This window comes from Podarcis melisellensis (genome assembly GCF_964234715.1).
Source record: "Podarcis melisellensis genome assembly, chromosome: 12".
NCBI lineage: Eukaryota > Metazoa > Chordata > Lepidosauria > Squamata > Lacertidae > Podarcis > Podarcis melisellensis.
In genome coordinates, this window is record NC_138544.1 from 32,605,998 (window position 1) to 32,625,463 (window position 19,466).

At 41.4% G+C, this 19,466-nt stretch overlaps 1 protein-coding gene across 2 annotated transcripts in view; it reads left to right on the top strand.

Annotated features, from left to right (window-relative positions):
* Positions 1-19,466, top strand: part of SLC25A13 (solute carrier family 25 member 13) — a 110,392-nt gene that overhangs the window by 64,242 nt on the left and 26,684 nt on the right. For both annotated transcript variants that reach the window (XM_081882853.1, XM_081882854.1), the window contains 6 exons: positions 464-557; positions 716-800; positions 4,576-4,660; positions 5,384-5,542; positions 10,180-10,232; positions 11,077-11,157. In XM_081882853.1, coding sequence (XP_081738979.1) covers positions 464-557; positions 716-800; positions 4,576-4,660; positions 5,384-5,542; positions 10,180-10,232; positions 11,077-11,157 — 557 coding nt within the window. The remainder of the gene's footprint in view (positions 1-463; positions 558-715; positions 801-4,575; positions 4,661-5,383; positions 5,543-10,179; positions 10,233-11,076; positions 11,158-19,466) is intronic.

A 19,466-nucleotide genomic window follows, 5' to 3' on the forward strand; every position in this document is an offset into this window, starting at 1 on the left:
TAAGCTGATCTACAAGTTTGGAACAAGATGTTATCAGCTCTATCTAACCACTTTTATAGAGAACTCCCTCGGCAGTGCCAACCCTCTATTAATGCAGCCCTACTGGGACGGCACAAGCAAGAAGAAAGTTCCACATTGCTGTCTCCTTCCCCCACTCCCCCACTCTGATCCACAACTGATTGATACCGTATGTCAAATATCCTAAATCCTGCTGTTAGCACTAAGCTATAAGGCCAGACTGCTTCTCCTGTTTGCATGATGGATAGAGTATTTAAAACATACATTTACACAGTGGCGGGCATGCTATTTGCGGTGTTTTCTTCTTCTTTTGCAGCATATTGGTTTAATACTAAAAAACGTTAGTGATTCTAGGATATTTGTGGATAACTTTTGGTGTTGTTTGATTAGTTTCCCCTTCTATATTTTCCTCTCTCCCTCCCTCCACCCCCAATTTCTACTGCAGAAGAGTTTGTTCTGGCAGCTCAGAAATTTGGCCAGGTTACACCCATGGAAGTTGACATCTTGTTCCAGTTAGCAGATTTATATGAGCCACGGGGGTAAGTTGAAAATTACCCATTTCTTTACTTGCAAAGAAAATGAAAAACAACAACATCGGAATACCTATGGGTGAACAGAATACTACCCGTTGCTGCTGGCAACTTTCCTCCTGGTGTCCAGTGCAAATTTCATTTTTTGTGATCACTTGTTTCCCCAGGCGCATGACGATGGCTGACATCGAAAGAATTGCTCCTCTGGAAGAGGGCACCCTGCCCTACAACCTGGCTGAGGCTCAGAGACAGGTGAGGAGGCAAGTTGGGATAATACGAAGGCCTAATGGACTTATTTCTTTCTTTTGCAGCAGCAAGCCCACAAGGTTTGCCCAGTATGTCATATTTAAATCACATTAACTCCCTTGCAGGTTCAGTATGAAAAGCAAGGCGTTGCACTCAGCGTAAGCCCATTCAAACAAATGAACCTAAGTTAGTCCCGTCTGTTAATTTTGAAGGGTCTACTCCGAATTTGACTGACGTTAGATACAACCCTTGATTGTTAATTTTTAAAAGCAAAATAATTTGCTTAAACTTTGCTTAGCTGGAAAATAAAAAGTCTGGGTTGTGTGTGTGTGTGTGTGTGTGTGTTCGTTCCCCTTTCCATTTAGAAAGTTGGAGCATGAGCGATCTGATAGAAAAGATAAAACAAACAAGTAAGTAAGGGTCTCTCGCTAACAATATGCAGCAGGGAAGGGAATGTTGGTTCACCAATAGTGCAGTTCTGTAATGTCAAGTTTGTAGATATAGGTTTTCCAACCTTAGTAAACTAGCTGACTTAGCCCTCCCTGATCCTGTCTCCAAATATGTTTAATGAAGGAAGTAATGCTTTACAGTTTATCCTGGGAAGATGTTAAATCTTCTGTTTCACAGCCTCTCTGTTGCATTCTGTCTTCAGCCGCCTATTGAAATGAATGTTTAGTCTGTCACAATCGTTTCAAATCTTTTAAGACTGTAAAAGAAATCCAAGTGCTATGTGGTGTTCCTTGTTTTGTTTTTGTTTGGTTTTTTTTTTAAAAAAAATTAACCTTAATTTTTAAATGTTTGTATCTGGAAAGGGGAGATACTGGAAAACGATGCGGTGCAAAAGACACACACACACAAAAAGAGACTCTGCCAACTTAAAAAAAACCAAAACTTTTATTGGTCTCTTTCGTATATTGAAAGCTGACACAGACCTGGGTGTAGTTCTATTTTTCTGAAACTATCACTTAAAGTCAAACCGAGTTCTGTATGTTGAGAGCTGGAGGGTTCCCTCCCCCCCCCGCCACCCCTTTCTATGCTCTGGGTCTGTACAGAGACGCCAGTTTGACCACAATGAGTTGATGCAGGCTACATTTTTGGGTCTAATAGGCCTTGAGCCAGGCCCTTCTCACTTGGCTGCTTCCTCCCCTCCCCTCCCCCCCCCCAGCAGCATCACCCTACAAACAGCATATTTTTAGCCTCGCCTTAGGAGCAAGCATGTTAGAATACACACTCCTAGTAGCTGACTCCTAGAACCTGTCTCAAGGGTTACTGAGAGAGGTACAGAATAAGTGTCCGTCTGCACATGTTTAAGCCCTACACCGAAAAACCGCTTCGTGGATGTGGTAGCTTTTCCACGCAGCATTACATTCTTGGCACCCGCATCAAGACTTTCTGCGCAGTGCAGATGATCAGCGGTACCGCAGGGTTACGGCTTCTGCCTGGAGAAACCACCGTGGAAATGTTTTGAGCTGTGATCAGCAGCTGAAGGGGCTTGTAATGAGTAGACTGGTCTCTAGAAATAGCCTGGAATATAAGCGCAGGTAGCAACAACACATGCAAAAGAGGATTTCTCGAGCACATCTTTGAAATGTGCAATTCCTTAGGTCTTTTTCATATGCTCTCAGTGGTGATCTGTGGTTGAAATCCAGCAAGCTGCTTGTATGCACAGTTTTCGCCCTGTTCACCTCCCACAGAAACTCCTACGCCTTGCAAGAACTTTCAAAAATTGTGGAGCAGGGCTGAAGCTCAGTGGAAGAGCACAGTTATTATTATTTATTAAATTTCTATACTGTCCTTCATCTGAGGATCATAGGGAAGTTTACAATATAAAAACACAAAAATGCATGCATGATGATGACATAAAAACACAAAAATGCATGATGATGATGATATTTATACACTGCCTATCTGGCTGGGTTTCCCTAGTCACTCTGGGCAGCTCCCAACAGAATATTAATAATAATAAAAAAGTGATCAAAGATCAAACATTAAAATCTTCCCTAAACAGGGCTGCCTTCAGATGTCTTCAAAAAGTCAGATAGTTGTTTATTTCCTTGACATCTGATGAGAGGGCTTTCCACAGGCGGGCACCACTACCAAGAAGGCCCTCTGCCTGGTTCCCTGTAACCTCACTTCTCGCAGTGAGGGAACTGCCAGAAGGCCCTCTGAACTGGACCTCAGTGTCTGGGCTGAACGATGGGGGTGGAGACGCTCCTTCAGGTATACTGGGCCGAGGTATACAACACTCTAACAAACAAAAAATAATAACTTGCTCCTACCACTTCAGTTTAAAAAGCTATAGATTGTTTAATTAGCCAAAGGCCTGGGAGAAGAGGAATGTTTTTGCCTAGTGCCTAAATGTATATAAGGGCGGCTCCAGGAGAGCCTCCCTGGGGAGAGCATTCCACAAGCAGGGAGCCACTGCAGAAAAGGCCTGTTCTCGTGTTGCTGCCCTCTGGACCTCACACGGAGGAGGCACACGAAGAAGGGCCTCTGATGATGATTGCAGGTTCCAGGTTGGTTCATAAGGGGAAAGGCAGTTCTTGAGGTATGCACACAATGCTTTGCATACCTATGGTCCATGTTTGATTCTTGACTTTTCCACTTAGGCTGCCTTCTGTCCAAAGAGAAGCTGCCAATCTCAGTGGACAAGACCAAGCCAGATACACCAAGCATATTGCACAGAAGCTTTAAAGAACAGTATTTTATTCAGATATATGAGAGGCTGCTCTTAAGAGCGCTTTCCATTTTTGCTTCTCCTATGTATGTCAGAGCTAAATTTGCAGTGATTTGGATGTCAGCCAATACGTCCAGGTTCTGTATCTCTTTTATTTTGAGAAGAGAGATGTTCAAATGCAATAGGTAATCTTTTCATAGCTATAAGCAATTCTTTGCTTATAAGATTTTTAAAAATGTTTTGTTTCTGGTACATTTGGATTAAAAAAAAAAAAAAGCAAAAACCCAGTAGTGGTATAGTAAACCGAGAAAAATGTTTTCTGTTGTTTCAGAAACCTAACCTGGTTTCTTCGGTATCTTCGTGGTCTATTGGAAAGAAAGACTCCACAACACTTGTTTTAATGCTAATATCTCTCGCCCCTATGGCAGCCCAGGCCAGTGTAACACAAAGCTGTGATGGAAAATATTTTTATTTTTGTTTTCTTGTGTGCCTCATGTATTTAGACATTCCTCAAAAGCAGCCTAGGAGCAGGAGTAGTGTTGGGATCGTGATTTGGCTCAAAACTGGAAGCAGGCGGGAACATTTTCTAGGTGCCCAGAATTGTGACCACTTAAACCTTTGAATAATTCACTTGGCTGCAGTTGTCAATGAACTTGGTGGGACCTCCTTCAGAGTAGACACATATAGGATTGCACTGTAATAAAGTATCTGAGTCTCATTTTGCTGTATGGAGGACTCATTGCATACTACTGGTTAATATTTCCTTTTTATCCTGAACAAGGAAGTTTTGCCCGCTGCATTAAGAGCAAGGGCACAGACAGAAATCCCATGATGTAGTAGCTATCTTGGATCAGTGCCTGGATGGGAGAACACCTTAATATCCTACCTGTGTTCCGTTTTGTTCCTAGGAGTAAAAGTAGAATAGAGCTGATTACAATATTGTAATCGTTCAATTTCTTCTTTCGTACTTTCGTAGTCGTTCAATTTCTTCTTTCGTACTTGATCCTCGATTTGTCATTACTGCATTGCTGTTCGGCCACAGTCTAACTTTTCCCCTTTGCCTTTCTCTTCCCAAATCTTTCCCCCAAACTCTACCACCTGCAGCAAGCTCCAAGCGACGTGTCTCGTCCCATTCTCATCCAGGTAGCGGAATCTGCGTACAGGTTTGCTCTTGGCTCCATTGCTGGAGGTGAGTGAGGGAATCGGGTGCACAAAAAGAACATTTGAGAAAACCTTTCCACTTGCTTCTCTTTTACCTTCCCTTCCCTTCATTATATGCAGAGCTCTGCAGCTTGTGACCAGGTTACCAAAAATGGCATGAGCTCTCCCTGGCTTTATTTGGTACTTCCCCCAGATTTAGGGGAGCCTTTCCAAACCTTCTGCCCTCCAGATCTTTTATAGGACCATAACTCCCACATTTGGAGGGCACCAAGTTGGGGAAAGCTGATTATGGGATTCCATAGAGTGTGCTTTGTGAATCGCAAGTGGAGTTTGCAACGAAAATGTTCTAGTGGTGTGCTCCCAGTTGAGATTCCAGCCAGCTATACCCTTGTGCGGGATACTCCGTTCCATCCTACCCCTTCCCCAATTTTCCAGTATTCTCCCACCCCACCCACCCCAAGAGCCAGTCAGCATTCTATGCCCAGTAAGCATGCTCAATTCTCATTGAGCATTCTCATCTCTATTTTACCCACCCTGGCCCTGCTGATATCTCCCTCTTATGTGTGAATAGTGCAGGGATATTACGGTTCAAAGGATGGAAGGGATGAAGCTTCCTCCTGGATGCACACAAGCCCTGCGATACTTGCAGGGTGGTCGTCCGTCCACATACAAGCTTAGAATGAACCCAGTGCAACGAAGCTTGCTAGAGAAATGCTCTTGTTTTTTAAAAAAATGTGTTACTTCCATGTAGCTGTTGGAGCCACGGCAGTGTATCCCATTGACCTTGTGAAAACCCGGATGCAGAACCAGCGCTCCACTGGGTCGTTTATTGGAGAGCTGATGTACAAGAACAGCTTTGATTGCTTTAAGAAAGTGCTACGCTATGAAGGCTTCTTTGGGCTCTACAGAGGTCAGTATCCCAAGTGTTGTCCCCCCACCCCAATTTGGTGCGAGTTTACAAGAGAGGGACTTGCTGCCGGCATGGATTTCTATATCACCCTGTTCAGAAGAACTTAACTCAGAATGAAAATTCTCCAGGACTGAGTTGTGGCATCCTTAGAGGAGTTTTATTGCCCTGATCGCTCCCAATATCGATTGGATCTCTTTTTCCAGCCCTGTCTGCCACAAGGCATTTACAGAAACGACGTGGGCTGCATTCCTAACCCCACTCACCTGGGAATAAGCTCCACTGAATTCGGTAGGACTCACTTATGAGTAGACATGGTTAGGATTTTGCTATAAGTGTAAGATGGTAATAGTACCCTCTGGAACACCCTGTCTTGTGCAATTTGGGAGGTGTCAACTGGGGTGGGCTTTAAACGTCTGCTGAAAACGTATCTGTTTAGACAAGCTTTCCCTGACTCTTAAGAAATCTTTAGATCTCACTGTTCGGTGTTCTGTTTTTATACTCAGTAGGGTTTTATTGCAGCAGCTTAACATCTTCAATCAATTCCTGTTGAATTTTTGTGGTATCTTGATGTATTACGTTCGCTTGGGTTTTAAAAAAGTTACATTCTGTCTTGGATGAGCCTCCTTAAGCAGCATATAAGTTATATAAATCAATAAGCCTTAGGAAAGCTTTTTACCTGCTGTTCAGAAGCCCTTGATTTTATACTCATCATCTCAGTTTGCTGTTGTGGACTGGACTGATCGGTCTGTCTTAACTGGAAACAATAGAGGAGCTATGTGAAGTGCATAGCTGCTCCAAAGCCCGCAGATGCCATCAGGAACATTTGGGGCCATCTGATGCTACATAATACCTTGCCATTAGCATATTTGTATGACACAAATAGCAAAAGCGGTCATGGTGTCAACAGTATAGCTTCAGAATAAACATAATAAATGGCTGCTGGTTATCATGAACTGGTGCATCAATTGCAGTGGCTGTACCTCTTGCAGAGGCAGGACCTGTGATCTACAGAAATTATATGCACAGACAGGGGAAATTGCTTTGATGTTGCCATCTGGCAGGTCCCATTGCTGAGGACGGCAGGCCAGTGGCGTAGCGTGGGGGTGCAGGGGGGGGCCGGCCGCACCGGGCGCAACACCTGGCGGTTAGGGTTAGGGGGCGCAAATCCACGGGTTAGGGGGCACAAATTACTTGCCTTGCCCCGGGTGCTGACAACCCACGCTACACCACTGCGACAGGCCACTGTGAATTGTTCATACCACCCCAGTACCAGCATTTCCTGCTGTGTCTTTTCCTTTCCAGAGACACCAGGAAACAGGGCATGCTCACCAAAGCTTCTAAGATAAGCTTTGGGAACCGCACTTCCCAAGAATAGCGGCAGCCACAGCTGTCTGTGTGTACAGCAACATCTATTAACACCTAACTCTGGAGGTGTCACTGCTGCCATTCCTTGCCTCCAGTAATACTGGGAAAGGAAAGAGTGGATCTGCTTTGAATCAGTCTGGACTTCAGGGCAATCTTATGTGAATCCCAAAGAGCAGGGACCCACGAACCACGTTTTCCAGACCCCACCTGGTTTCTGGTGTAAGACCTGACAACCTCCCAGAACACCGATCTTAAGACAAGCAGACTTGAACAAAGAGAGATTTCAGTGTGAGTCTGCTGAATCACAGCTTCTTGGGAAATTCAGCTCTTAACTAGAGTGCCCTGGCTCCCACCCAGCACATGTAGACACAGATGTTTACTTGAAAATAAGAAAGGGTTTTTTATTCAGGCAAGTAATGGTTCCGTCTCAACAGCAGACACAAAGTTCAGGAGTCATGGTTCAGGAGTTCAGGAACAGGGCAAGAAGTTCAGAACTGGACAGAAGCAGCAAAGAGGCTCCTTAAAAAATTGACTCTTAAAGATGAGGCGTGATGATCTGCTCGACTTCCGGGAATGTCAGGATTGCAATGCCTTTGTTGGCACAGGTGGGTCTGTTCCCACCTGCAAAGGCAACGCGTGGTTCTAGGTGGTAAGGCTGCACCTTCCTGTTCAGGCTCCTGCTCAGTCTCTGCCTCCTCCTGTTCTTTCTCCTCCCTTGGCTGATCAAAGCCCTCGGAAGGCTCCCTTGAGGCTCTCCACTCCACAGGAGGGTTGGAAAGGGGAGCCAGCATCCCCGCTCCTCCTTCCAAAGTGGTGGAAAGGAGAGATTGTCCCCTCCTCTAACCTAGGCTCCCATCAACCCCTCTGCTTCTTCCTTCTCCTTAGCTTACTGCATGTCCAACTCAGTTTTTTGTGACGCTTCTCTCCAGCCAAACCATCCGAGGCCAAGGTTTGTGCTTGGCTTCCCAATCATGGTTTGGGAGGAACAAACCATGACCGCTTCCATGCCCTGTGACCATTCAAAAAGCTGAAGGTCGGGGTACACTTGGGAACAATGTGGGTTGTTGCACAAAGACGTGTAAATGGAGGGGAGTTGGCAGAAATTAAGTTCCACCTTGTGCTTTCCACTCACACCAAAGTTCCTTTGCATCCACCCATATATGTGAAGATCTTCAAGAAAGTGGTGAAAGCAGGATTCAAGTAATGTATCTCAAATCACACCATTTCCAGCATCTTTAGTAGCATATATATTCCTAACAGAAGCTGTTAGTTATCAAACTGTAATCCAGGACTGATTCCCTGGTGCGTTAATTGTGGTTTTTTACAAACCGGTTTCATGGGATTTATTTATTTTTTTACACACAACTGTGGTTTGTTACAAACTTGAACTTGGAAGCCTTAAATCCCCTTCAATCATTCACAAAAAAGAGGAGGGGGAGCACATGTGTCCAAGGTTGGCCGTGCTCTTGGAAGGACCAACCATGCTTTGTCATTCTGCCTGAATCTGGCATACATCTAATGGACTGAGGTTGCCTTGGTTTCACACTTAAAATACTAAGGAAGTACGTAAGCAGGAGTAATCATCATAGCCTGCATCTGTGGGATGGGGGATTAAATACACATAACAGGCACAATCCAAAGATGTTGCAAATGCTAAAATCCCATTAAAACCAACAGGTTTTAAGTACTCCAGACTCTACTGGAGGTACAGAGCTATTTTGATTCCCACAATCACAATCACTGAGCAGGGAGACTGTAAATGCAAGAGGAAATACAGTACTTTTTTTTTAGTAGCTTTCCAGCAACTCTGAGCTTGAAAGAAAACCAGACTTAGTGCCTTCTCAAATAGCAGGCAAAAGTAGTTGCGGCAAAATTGGTTTGCTCCAAAATCAAGCATAAACAGAAATCTCGAAAAGCTGATGCAAAAAGGAGCAAAGTGGTGGAATAACCATAATGCCTCTTTATTCTCTCATCTGCCTTGAGAGACGCCTCTTGAAGTTTGTTCAGAAATAGTGAGCTGTTTTTTTTTACTCAAACATGAAAATATGTATAATTGTAAATTTTTGTTGTGTTGACTTTCTCAGAAATAGTTGCTTAAACAAATGGCAAATAACCCTAAAACATTTGTAAAATTAAGCTCCTCCTCTCTTTTTTTCCGTTTTGCAAAGAACGTTTTATGCAGCACTTGGCTTTCCATCCTTTCTTCAAGATTGCCCAACAATCCATAACAGAAATTCAGCATTCAACGAAAGACTTACAGCTACCTGCTTGTTTATCATAGCGCTTGTAACTTTTAAAAAGCAAATCTTTTGTGTATGGCTAGGTAAATAACCTGAGCTTAAATTTTAAATAGCAGATCGTTTGGCCAGGACAAACCATTATGTGAACTTAAAATCAGCCACGAAGAACACAGGAATATGCTTTATCCTGAGCAGACCATTACTCTGTGTAGCTGAATATGTCTCTGCCTGACTGCCTGGGGCTCTCTAAAGCTTTGAGCCGAGGTCTTCCCCAGCCAGGCTTGCTACCTGCTAACTGGAAATTCCAAGGATTGAACTGGGACCTTTTGCATGCAAACCATGTGCTTGACCACTGAGCTGTAGCTGCAAAATAACTTTGACGTGGCTTGGCTTTCTTTCTTTCTTGTTGGCTATTTCCTTATGGCTGCAGTTCTTGTTGCTGGTGATAACTGAAGCACTTGGGAGTCTTCAAGTCATTTCTCTCACACACTATTTCCACAACCTTTTCTTGAAACCCTACAAGATTCATAAGGGAATCTATGGAACAGGTGAAATGTTCAGCTGCTTTCAGCTGATGGGCTTTTTGGTCTTGTCTCTTAAGACACTGTGATGAAGAAGCTGTGTACCATCTTTGCCAACCCCAGACTGGCAGTGCATGCGTACAGACGAGACTCTAGGTTTCTGAAGGTACAGCAACAAGCTAATGCATTGCTTCTGAATGAGCCCAAGGGAAATCTGTAAAGGGCAAGTTTCTGAATTGTGCTTCACCATTTACTCTGAATTCTAAGTTATTATAATGGAGCTATATGGTGGCATTTGAATAGCCGCAGTTCCGAACCATGATAATTTTCGTTTAGGTGGTTACAAAAAATCATAATGACGTGTCTAGATGCTCCTGTTGAACATAAGAGTAGAAAATTGCCCTAAAAATGGCCCTCCCTCTTTTTAGCTGGCAAACTTTGCATAGCTGTTTATTTGCCAACTTAATGATACATTCCATAATATGTATTTTTGCTCCTTTTATATTTACAGGTCTTTTGCCACAATTATTGGGAGTAGCCCCTGAAAAGGCCATAAAACTTACTGTAAGTTCAATGCAAAAACCTTTATTGTATATAATCTCTCATTTTTGTATCTTTGAATTTCCCAGTGAGAAAACTTAGGGGGTTGTTTGCTTAAAGCCTGCATAAGTGCATACCATCCTTTGATAAAGTTATACTTGCAGAATGCAGTCTGTGTTCATATCTTGCCTCTGGGTGCTTCAGGTTGCACCGAGTGTGTTTCTGTGTGTTTTGGATGAGAGTCTAGCTAAAGCCCATCATCTAACAGCCTCATTTGAAATGTTCGGCTCAATAGCAGCCCCCTTCATCTTCATTCCCTTGTACTTTAATATAAATAACTATGACATAGAGTGAAAACCTTGTAGAAAAAAAAGAAGTCCTGTTCATACATTTTCACGTTCCTTACATTACTTATTTCCTGTAGTGCTTAAAACTTGAAAAGCAACTAAGAAATCCATAAATGCCAAATAAGGATACTTTTAATTTTAGTCTGAAATCTTGTGCGCACTGTCTTCTTAGCAGTAAACTCAAAAATCATTGAAATGATAATTGAAATCATTACAGCTTATTTTCAAGATCAGGCTCCCACACAGTGGAACATATTTGAAGAAATGTTCAGAAATATTTAAGACTAATGCTTAAACTAAGCTATTTTTTAAATAGATGAATATACCTGCTGATATGTAAACCGTCCTGCTGTGCTGTAAATCTGATTTAAATGGAGCAGTCCTCTCTCTCTTTTCTAAGTATACATACGATATTGATGAAAGCCATAGAATTCATACTTATGAAAATTGGTATTCTTTTGTTAAAAAAAATAATGGGACATGTTTTCTTCCTTCATTTGACTGAAATTTTGTTTTCCAAGGTAAACGATTTTATAAGAGACAAATTTATGGCGAGAGACGGTTCTGTTCCTTTTGCAGCAGAAATTGTCGCTGGTGGCTGTGTAAGTATCTTCTTTATGTTTGTTTTATCTGAGATGCATTTATTAGGAACAGAACCACAAAGATTAAGCCTTTAAGCTTGCAAGCCTATTGGTTCCTTCCTTAAGTAGTCAATTGAAGGTGGCTCTTAAATGGTAACAGGTTGAGCATTTTGAGTGCTTTTATTATTTAATTTAATGGTTTAATAATTTTTGTTGTAACAATAAGAAAATTAATAGTAGTTGCAGTAGTAATAGCTTGGTATTTTAAAGGTTCCCGTTTGCTAAAGTTACATACAATGTTGCTATATTTGTTATTATTACTCTTGTAATTATCTTGGCATTTTAAAAGTGCACTTGGTAAAATGATAGACTTGATTACATACGATGTACTACAATACAATGTTGTTGTTGCAATATTGGCAGTTTAATCGCTTGCTTGCAAACACTTATCTGCTTGCTTAAATACAATGTGTATTTGAAAGTTGGCTCTACTCACAAATTCATCGTGGCACCTACTCTGCCTTGTCCTTCTCGTCTTTATGCCCCCCTGGCCCACATTTCACTCGCTAATGTTCCCATTCAGGCCATAATACCGGCTCTGCAAAATGGCAAAAACGATTCGCGCTTGCTTGTTGCCATAGTGTTGTTAGGCTTTGTGATATTAACTGAGTGCCTCGTGCGTTCCCAAATGTATGCCGTATATAAAAGGCGTTCGTTTTGCCTTCCTGGGGTGGTATCTTGCTGAACGACCTGCGTTCCATTCTCTTTAAGTGACAATATCCCTGCTGCTTAGTTTTGCAACATCGGTTTATATAATTATAACCAGCGCTCTATCGAGGAGTATTGATTTTATTCAAGCAATTAAAATAAATCCTTTGTACATGAAATGAACTCTTGTTCAAAGATGAGTGCCATTTTGAAGACAGAGAAGGCTGTTCATTTAAACTGGCTTTGATCATCGGGGCAGGGCAGGGCTGGTGGCGTTCCAAGCTGACTGGTAAATTTCTTGCTGTCATAAGAAGGATGAGGTCACTCTCTAAAGCAATTTATATCTCTGCTGAAAAGAACGTGGAAGCACAAAACGGATCACAGCAAACAGTACCGTAATATCAGGAGAAGAAGAGACTCGTGCAGCTGTGCCTAGAGAAAGCGGTGTATGTTCTTCAGTGCAGGCGGTGAAGCTTTAGCTTTGCACAATTCTCCTAAGGGTGGGGGCGATGTCTGCCTGTTCTTTTTGATCAGTGACCTGTCACACAGTGCCAAGTAGGCTCACCTGTTCTGTAACTAAAGGAGCGTTCAAGGAGCATTTTTCTTTTTTAAAAAAAGGAAAGACCGTGGACCTTTTTTTGTTCGGAGGCACAAAATGCACAGTGATAAAACTTTAAACGAAATAAAATATTTGGGGATGCAGAAGAAAGATTTCCAAATGACCAAAAGCCCAATAGCAGACAGACAAATTATTATTATTATTATTATTATTATTATTATTATTATACATTTTTATAGCACCATTTATGGCCAATTTACATTGTGGCGGTTTGTGCAGCTGATTGATTTTCCTAATTAATTCTAAATAATGGATACTTTACTTTGCAAAAAACACTTAAGAAAATAAAATAATGACACAGGTATCTATTTAGTACCTTCTTATGGTTCAGTCATGTTCTGAAAGAGGACGGTTTCATAGCCGTATTTTCCAAAAAAAAAAGTGCTGTGTATGCTGGATCTTTCAGCCGGCACCCAGACTCTAAAATTAATTATGTGATTCTGCATAATTTCCTGGCAGTCAGTGTTTGGTGGCAAACAGCCCAGGGCTTTCTTTGAATTGAAGTGTTTAACTAGAGGGCAGACAACAGTGCCAGGTAGGTAGGATGAGACTTGTGTTGTCTCTTTATGGGTGGCCTTGTTTTGTTTATGTTCCAGTAGGTCTTTCAAAGTTGGCAGCATGGATAGAGATGGTAATTCCTCCATATTCATTTCATTTCATACTTATTTTTAAATCTTGTATCCTACCCTTCGTCCATAGGTCCCGATTGTATTGTCTTTCTCTCTATATTGTCTTTCTCTCTTGTTTTCCCTCATTCTTCTAAACACAGGCTTAACGAACTGGCAACAAAATGTTGAAGTGTGTGTGTGAAGTCTTTCTGTTCCGTGTGTTAATCATCTGTGCTCCCTTCCCTTCCCACCCCCTTTCAATGTTCCATTTTTTCCTTCAACAGGAAGCAAGGGTGTTCTGTGGCCAGTCCTTCTTGGGGTTAGTTTCCTCTGGAGGTGTTTTTGTACTTCTGCAGACCTCAGGGCTCTCTCTCAAGTCTGCTGATACTTCCCCCTTGGGGTGGATTGTGCTGTTTCGGCTACATAAGCAACAGCACTCACACCTGAACATCAGAAATAAAGCTATTCGTTGACTGTGGTTAGTCTAGACCTAGGCCAGTGGATGATTAAGTTTGAAAGCCTTACCGCAGAGCTACGCAATAGGTATACAGTAGTTCTGCTGTTGTTGTTGTTGTTTTACACGGTGCAGCTGCTGAGGCTACAGTTTGAAGGAAAAGAGGGGCTTCTTAATCCTTTTTCAGATGAAAACTGCCCCTTTTATACCCTCCGCCGTGGAAAGATAAGGTTGCCACTTCTTTTTCCCTCATGGGTGAGAAAAGCACTTGGTGGAGGAAAGGTGAAGAATGTCTTTCCACAGGAAAAAAAGAAGCTTCTGTTTCCCTGCTCATGCTGCCCCCTTTTTAGATTTCTGCCTCATGAAAAAGAAAAGATTCCACGAAAGGCTCACAGACTTTAGGTTGCAAGTTCTGTCCTTCATTTTGGCTTTTGCTGATTTTTACGCCAGTGAGATGGATTCATCCTAGGGAGAGGGAAGGAAGCAGCAATACGAAGTGCAGTGCTGTCTTGGTGACTCCCTCCAGGCCTTCCACTACAGAAGCCCCCAAAATTATTGAGTCTGGGATAATCATGAAGTCACCAGTTGAAGCATAACACAGGCAGGAGATAGGTGGAAGCATACACTGGCTCTATTGTCCTCTGTTCAACAGGACAGCAGATTTCCATTTCAATATTCACTTGTCATATCTGCTCAGCAGTAGCTTGATTTGCAGTGCAGCCTGAGGCATGTCTGCTTACAAGTGCAACCCAATGATTTCAATGGGACTTAAGCCACAGCTAAGTGCATGTAGGACTGCTGCCTTAATGAGGGTTTTGTTTTGCCCTTAGCTTCCATTGTAATAAAGGTTTGGGGGTTTGTTTGCTTTTTATAAAGGTAAACTGATTCCAGCTAAGGAGTTGTTGTATGCCGCGTTGGGTTTTTTTCTAAAACGAGAGACGGCGACAATCGAGAATAGGAACAAGTGTTTTGAGCGGCTCAACAGGTACATTGTCCTTCTGGAATTTGGTTCGGTGTCACATGCAAAGTTGCGCTTTGCTGTTTGCGCTGCAGTTGACATTCCTTGACTTTTGAGTCACTGGGGAGCTCACCTTGCAGAATGATTAGTGAGAATTAGTACACATGGTTGACTTTTGCACTTGCAACCCACAAAGCTGCTTGTCTCGATGGAAAACGCCGCCTTCGGCTGCAGTGAACTTATTTTCTTCGCTAGGGAAAATAAGAGGTTTTTGTTTCATGACCCCACGGTACTTAATACAGTTGACAGCCCAATTCCATCTTCTCATTAAGGAGACAAAAGGTATCTTGGAAGGTTATTTTGATATCGGAAGTAGAGTAAGGAGGATTGATGTGCAAATTGCCCTGTTTAGTCACATCTCGAAATGTTTCATCTGTAAGGTCATTTGGAGAAAAGGGGGGGGGGACTTGCGCATTGTTAGTGTGGTAAGTTGCAAAGTGCTTGATGGCATGCTCTTTGCTCTGATAGCTTGATCCACAGTTTACAAAAGTCTTGTGGAACTTTGAGCATAATTGCAATGCTCCCAGCCCTTTGCTTGAAGGGCTCTTTAGCTCACCTAAACATGGCATGGGTTCAGACTGTGATCTGGATACACACTGAGCCTGCGTGGCGTAGTGGTTAGGGTGTTGAACTAGGACCTGTGAGACCAGGGTTCAAATCCCCACTCAGCCATGGAGCTCACGGGGTGACCTTTGGCCAGTCACTACTTTCAGCATAGCAGAGTTGTTGTGAGAATAATATGAGGGGGAAAGTGTATGCCACCTTTGGGCTGCTTGGAGGAAAAGTAAATTTAATGATGATATAAATAGTGTTTTTCATTTTAATTCCTCAGACATAATTCCTTTTCACAGCAGATTACAATATCATTTGATGTCTTTGGAGAGAAGCATTGTAGCTGGTTAAATAATAACCTGTTAAGAAAACACAGTGGCATTTAAGAAACGCCAAACTTGTGCTGACTCTAATGGCATGTGTGGAAAGGATGCAAATAATCAAAGCAAATAGTTCTGAAAGTACACAAACAAGCTTGTCACTGAAGTTTTTGTTAACAATAGGAGGAGCCAATAAAGCAGAAGGGCTAAATAGAAACAGTTTGTGCACTTCTGCTATGCTGTCGAAATTCTAACAGAGCACTTGCTTAAAAACCAGTGGCACAATATTCTGGATGAATGTGTGTTGTAAAGCAGTGCAACTAGGCATTTAGCCTGGACTTGTCATGCCCTGTTCACTCACATTTTATGGGGCATCCGCACAATGTCCCTGTCCCTGTGCTTATTGCATCTTTTTTTTCTTATTGCAGAAAGCCTGGGGGCTTTTAAGAAGTAAAGGTAGTGCAGCCTCCGCAGGTGTAGATGTTAGCAGTGATGCATCAGGCAAGTTAGCTTATCACGGCTCAGCACACTTTCGCTTTAACATATAGGCACCATTTTATAATCCTATTGATTTTTTAAAAATTGAATTTCCTGGGTACTCCTGTTTAAATATGGAACTTTAAGCAAAATATTCCTTAAGTGAAAGGATGTTTAGCAATTTGCCATTATAAAGCTGATTTAAAAACAAAGAGAAATAAAGCCCTTTTTCATTCACCACTGTTTTAGGAACACTTTTTCTTCCTAATTAAACACTGCCACTCTAAACTTCCAACCCAAAGCAAATATTAAAACACTTCATTTTTTGACATTTCAGGGATTGTAATGGTCAATCGTGCTCAAATGAGAAGGTGTTTAGTGCCAAATAAATGCTCTCTCTTTTTTAACAGTCTCAACTGTTCTCTCCCCTCCTTTTCCCCGCCTGCCCTCTCTCATTTCACTGCTCAGGAGAAATGGGCCTTCGCTGCTCATACCAGCTATGCCATGCCTACTGGTGGCAATAGAACATAGGAAGGACATATAGACAGTGCAACATCCTTAATAGTAAATTTTCATTTCGTTTGTGCCTTAACCATGGAAGAACGATTTATTTGTATGTCCCACTTGTCTGGGAGCAGCCCTGAGGGGATACAGTATTGGTTTCTTATTTTCTAAATTTAAGCAGCTGCCTACTTAAAAATCTTGCAGCAAGAAACATCTTCCATCTCTCTCTTAGAGAATCTTAAACGTAACTGTATCATAGGGTTTGCATGTATGCTGGCAAAATGTATGCACCCTCAGATACTCCTGGAGTCTGTGCCACCCCAGGGAGTGGTTTTTGCAAGGATTTGAACTGGGCAACCTTGTTAGAAGCATCTGTGTTTGGCACAAGGGATAAATAGCAAGAATGCTTAATGCATATTTTTTTTGCTTTTGTTTCCAAGTGAAGAGTGTTTGATCCAGTTGGTGTAAAGTGTACTTTGGATATTGTTTCAGATCATTGCAAAAAACGTGAAGATTGCAGCTTTTGTGATCCCGGTGGTTTTTTAAAAAAATTAATTTAATTTCGGGAATATGTGTTACTGTTGTGTGAAGAAAAATGAAAACGTTTGCAGTAAGCAAAGACCTTCTTCTGATTAAGTCATTTTATTTGGCAGAAGTCTGCATTATGGATAAAATAAAACACTGTACTTTATTCCAGGAGGGGAAAAGATACTTGTGGCGGAGGGTGTGTGTGTACAGTATTTAGGAAAGAAGTTGTTCCTCTTCTGTGTGTGGAAAAAAATAGATTCTTGTCCTGGGGGAGGGGGGAGATTTGGACCTCTCTAGGGAAGGGGAATTATCTGTAGTATAGCATATAGGAATATGCTGATACTCCATATGGAATATTGGCTTAGATAGCTAGATCCATTTCTGAGGTATAATTTGAGCAGCCTCAAGCACCTAGAATTTTGTTTTCACTGAGTAATTCATTCTCCTGAATTGATATGGGATACAACACTGGTATCAACTGAAGTCTGTTATGTAGGGATGAGAGTGGTAATTTCTGGCAGGACTGAAGTTGCTTATGTGAGCCCATTTTTACCTTTGGACTACATTTTTTTAAAGTGTTGTTTCCTCTGTTGCCCTTTCTTTCTTTAAAAAAAGTTAAGCATCTTTTCATTTTAAGAAAAAAAAAGAGACGGCTCTGCTTTGAAAAAAATAGTTACTTCAAGCTTCTTTGCTGTCCCTTCATTAGTTTTCAAATTTAATGTAATTTATAGCGTTGCTTGGTTTTTCTCCAATTAGTGTGCTCTTCTATCACCATGTTCAAATGCGATCCAAGGTTTTCACTTTTACTAGAACACAATTTTTTATTTAAAAAAGATCCCTAACTCCCCACCCCACACCCCTGTTCTTTCAGAAAATTAAAAGGGATACAGTCCCATGTGGTATTCTAAAAGTTAGTGAATCTATCAGGTATTCATGTTTTTCTGCTGTTTAACCTTTTATGGAGCTGAGCGGGTCATTCCCTCTATCCCACCAGTCAGGCTATGCTTAGCCAGTCCATACAAGTAGGTATTGCCACAAGATCTATGGCAGCGAGTAAGACTGAAACGGAAGATGTTTGTTGATCTGTTATAATTCTCCCATGTTACAATTTGCCTAGGAAGAAATTGCTTGGTGAGTTGTTAACTTCGGAGCAGGAGTACAGATGATAATTGATAAGGTTTACATTCTCACTTTTCAAATATAAAGCATTCCTTACATTACAAGTGGCCTGGAAAGTAGTGACAATTTTATGGACCCTCACCTGGGTAGTTGTCAAGCTTGACAATTTGTACTAGAATGTGTTATTATTTAATATTGCATTTCATGGCATGCCGTCGCCGTTGTGTTAATGTTTGTTTGCTCCAAGTGATTGAAATCTTATTGCTGGACCACTAAAAAGAACTGAATTAAGAAGAGAGAAATAGTTATGAACATTTTTTTAAAAAGGTTACTACAGTCTGCAAATGCGCAAATAAAGGCAAAGGGGTGGTATCATAGATTTAATTCAGCTACCAGACCTTAAGACATGGAAGGTCTGTAAATCATTAAATGTTACTACTTCTACTACTTGCAGTCAAAATAGACACATACTAGAGGCAGAGCCAAATGTTAACATATTTGACAAACCTGTGACTTAATTGCTTTTATAACATCAATCAAATAGGCTCCACTTTGATTTCTTGGCTCAGCTTCTGAAGAACTGCTATAGCTAATAAAGTGAAAAATATCAAGTCTTCTGTTTTTATAGCACAGAACTGGTCAGAGCTTGTAAATAAACTATATTTTTCCTACTTAGACATGCAGTTAGAAAATTAGAATGAGGAAATCTTAAATTTTTTCGTCTTTTTCCTCACTAAATTAAATCTATGCCATGTTAGTAGAAATATTACTGTTTCATATTGTTTAATTCCATGGTTTCGTACAGCTTACCTTACCAGCTATTTTTTTTAAAAAAAGAAATCTTCAGCATTTTGTAAGATAAAAATGTACTGCCGAAGTCCTTAAGTTGTGTGTTCATATTGTGTTTTGTTTTTTAAATAAGAGGGGAGCATTCCTCGTTTAAAAAAACCCACCGCTTTTCTAGTAATTTAAAAATGCAAGAAGTATGTCGTCACACTGGTTTTCTGCTTATTAAGATTTGAGTAGCAGAAAAGCAGAGAAAAGTGAGATGAGCTGATACCCGGTCGGGACTCTATTTTTTTCAGGTGTTAGGGGGATCATCATCATCATCATTTTATTTCCTACACCTTTTCTTCAGAAGTGGGATTCAAGGCAGCTCACAAAAATGAAAACTAACATGGTTAAAACACAGAAAGCTTAAAAAAAAAGATAAGTTAAAAACTAATTAAAGTATAACATAATTAAAATGAAATAAAAAGAGATCAAATCTAGTAAACAATCTAGTAAAAAAACCAACCCCAGTCAGTTGTTCCCCAAAGCCCACCACCATAAAATAGTCTTTACCTGCTGGTAGGACAACAAGGAGGGACCCGGGTGGCACTGTGGGTTAAACCACAGAGCCAAGGGTAGAAGGTCAGCGGTT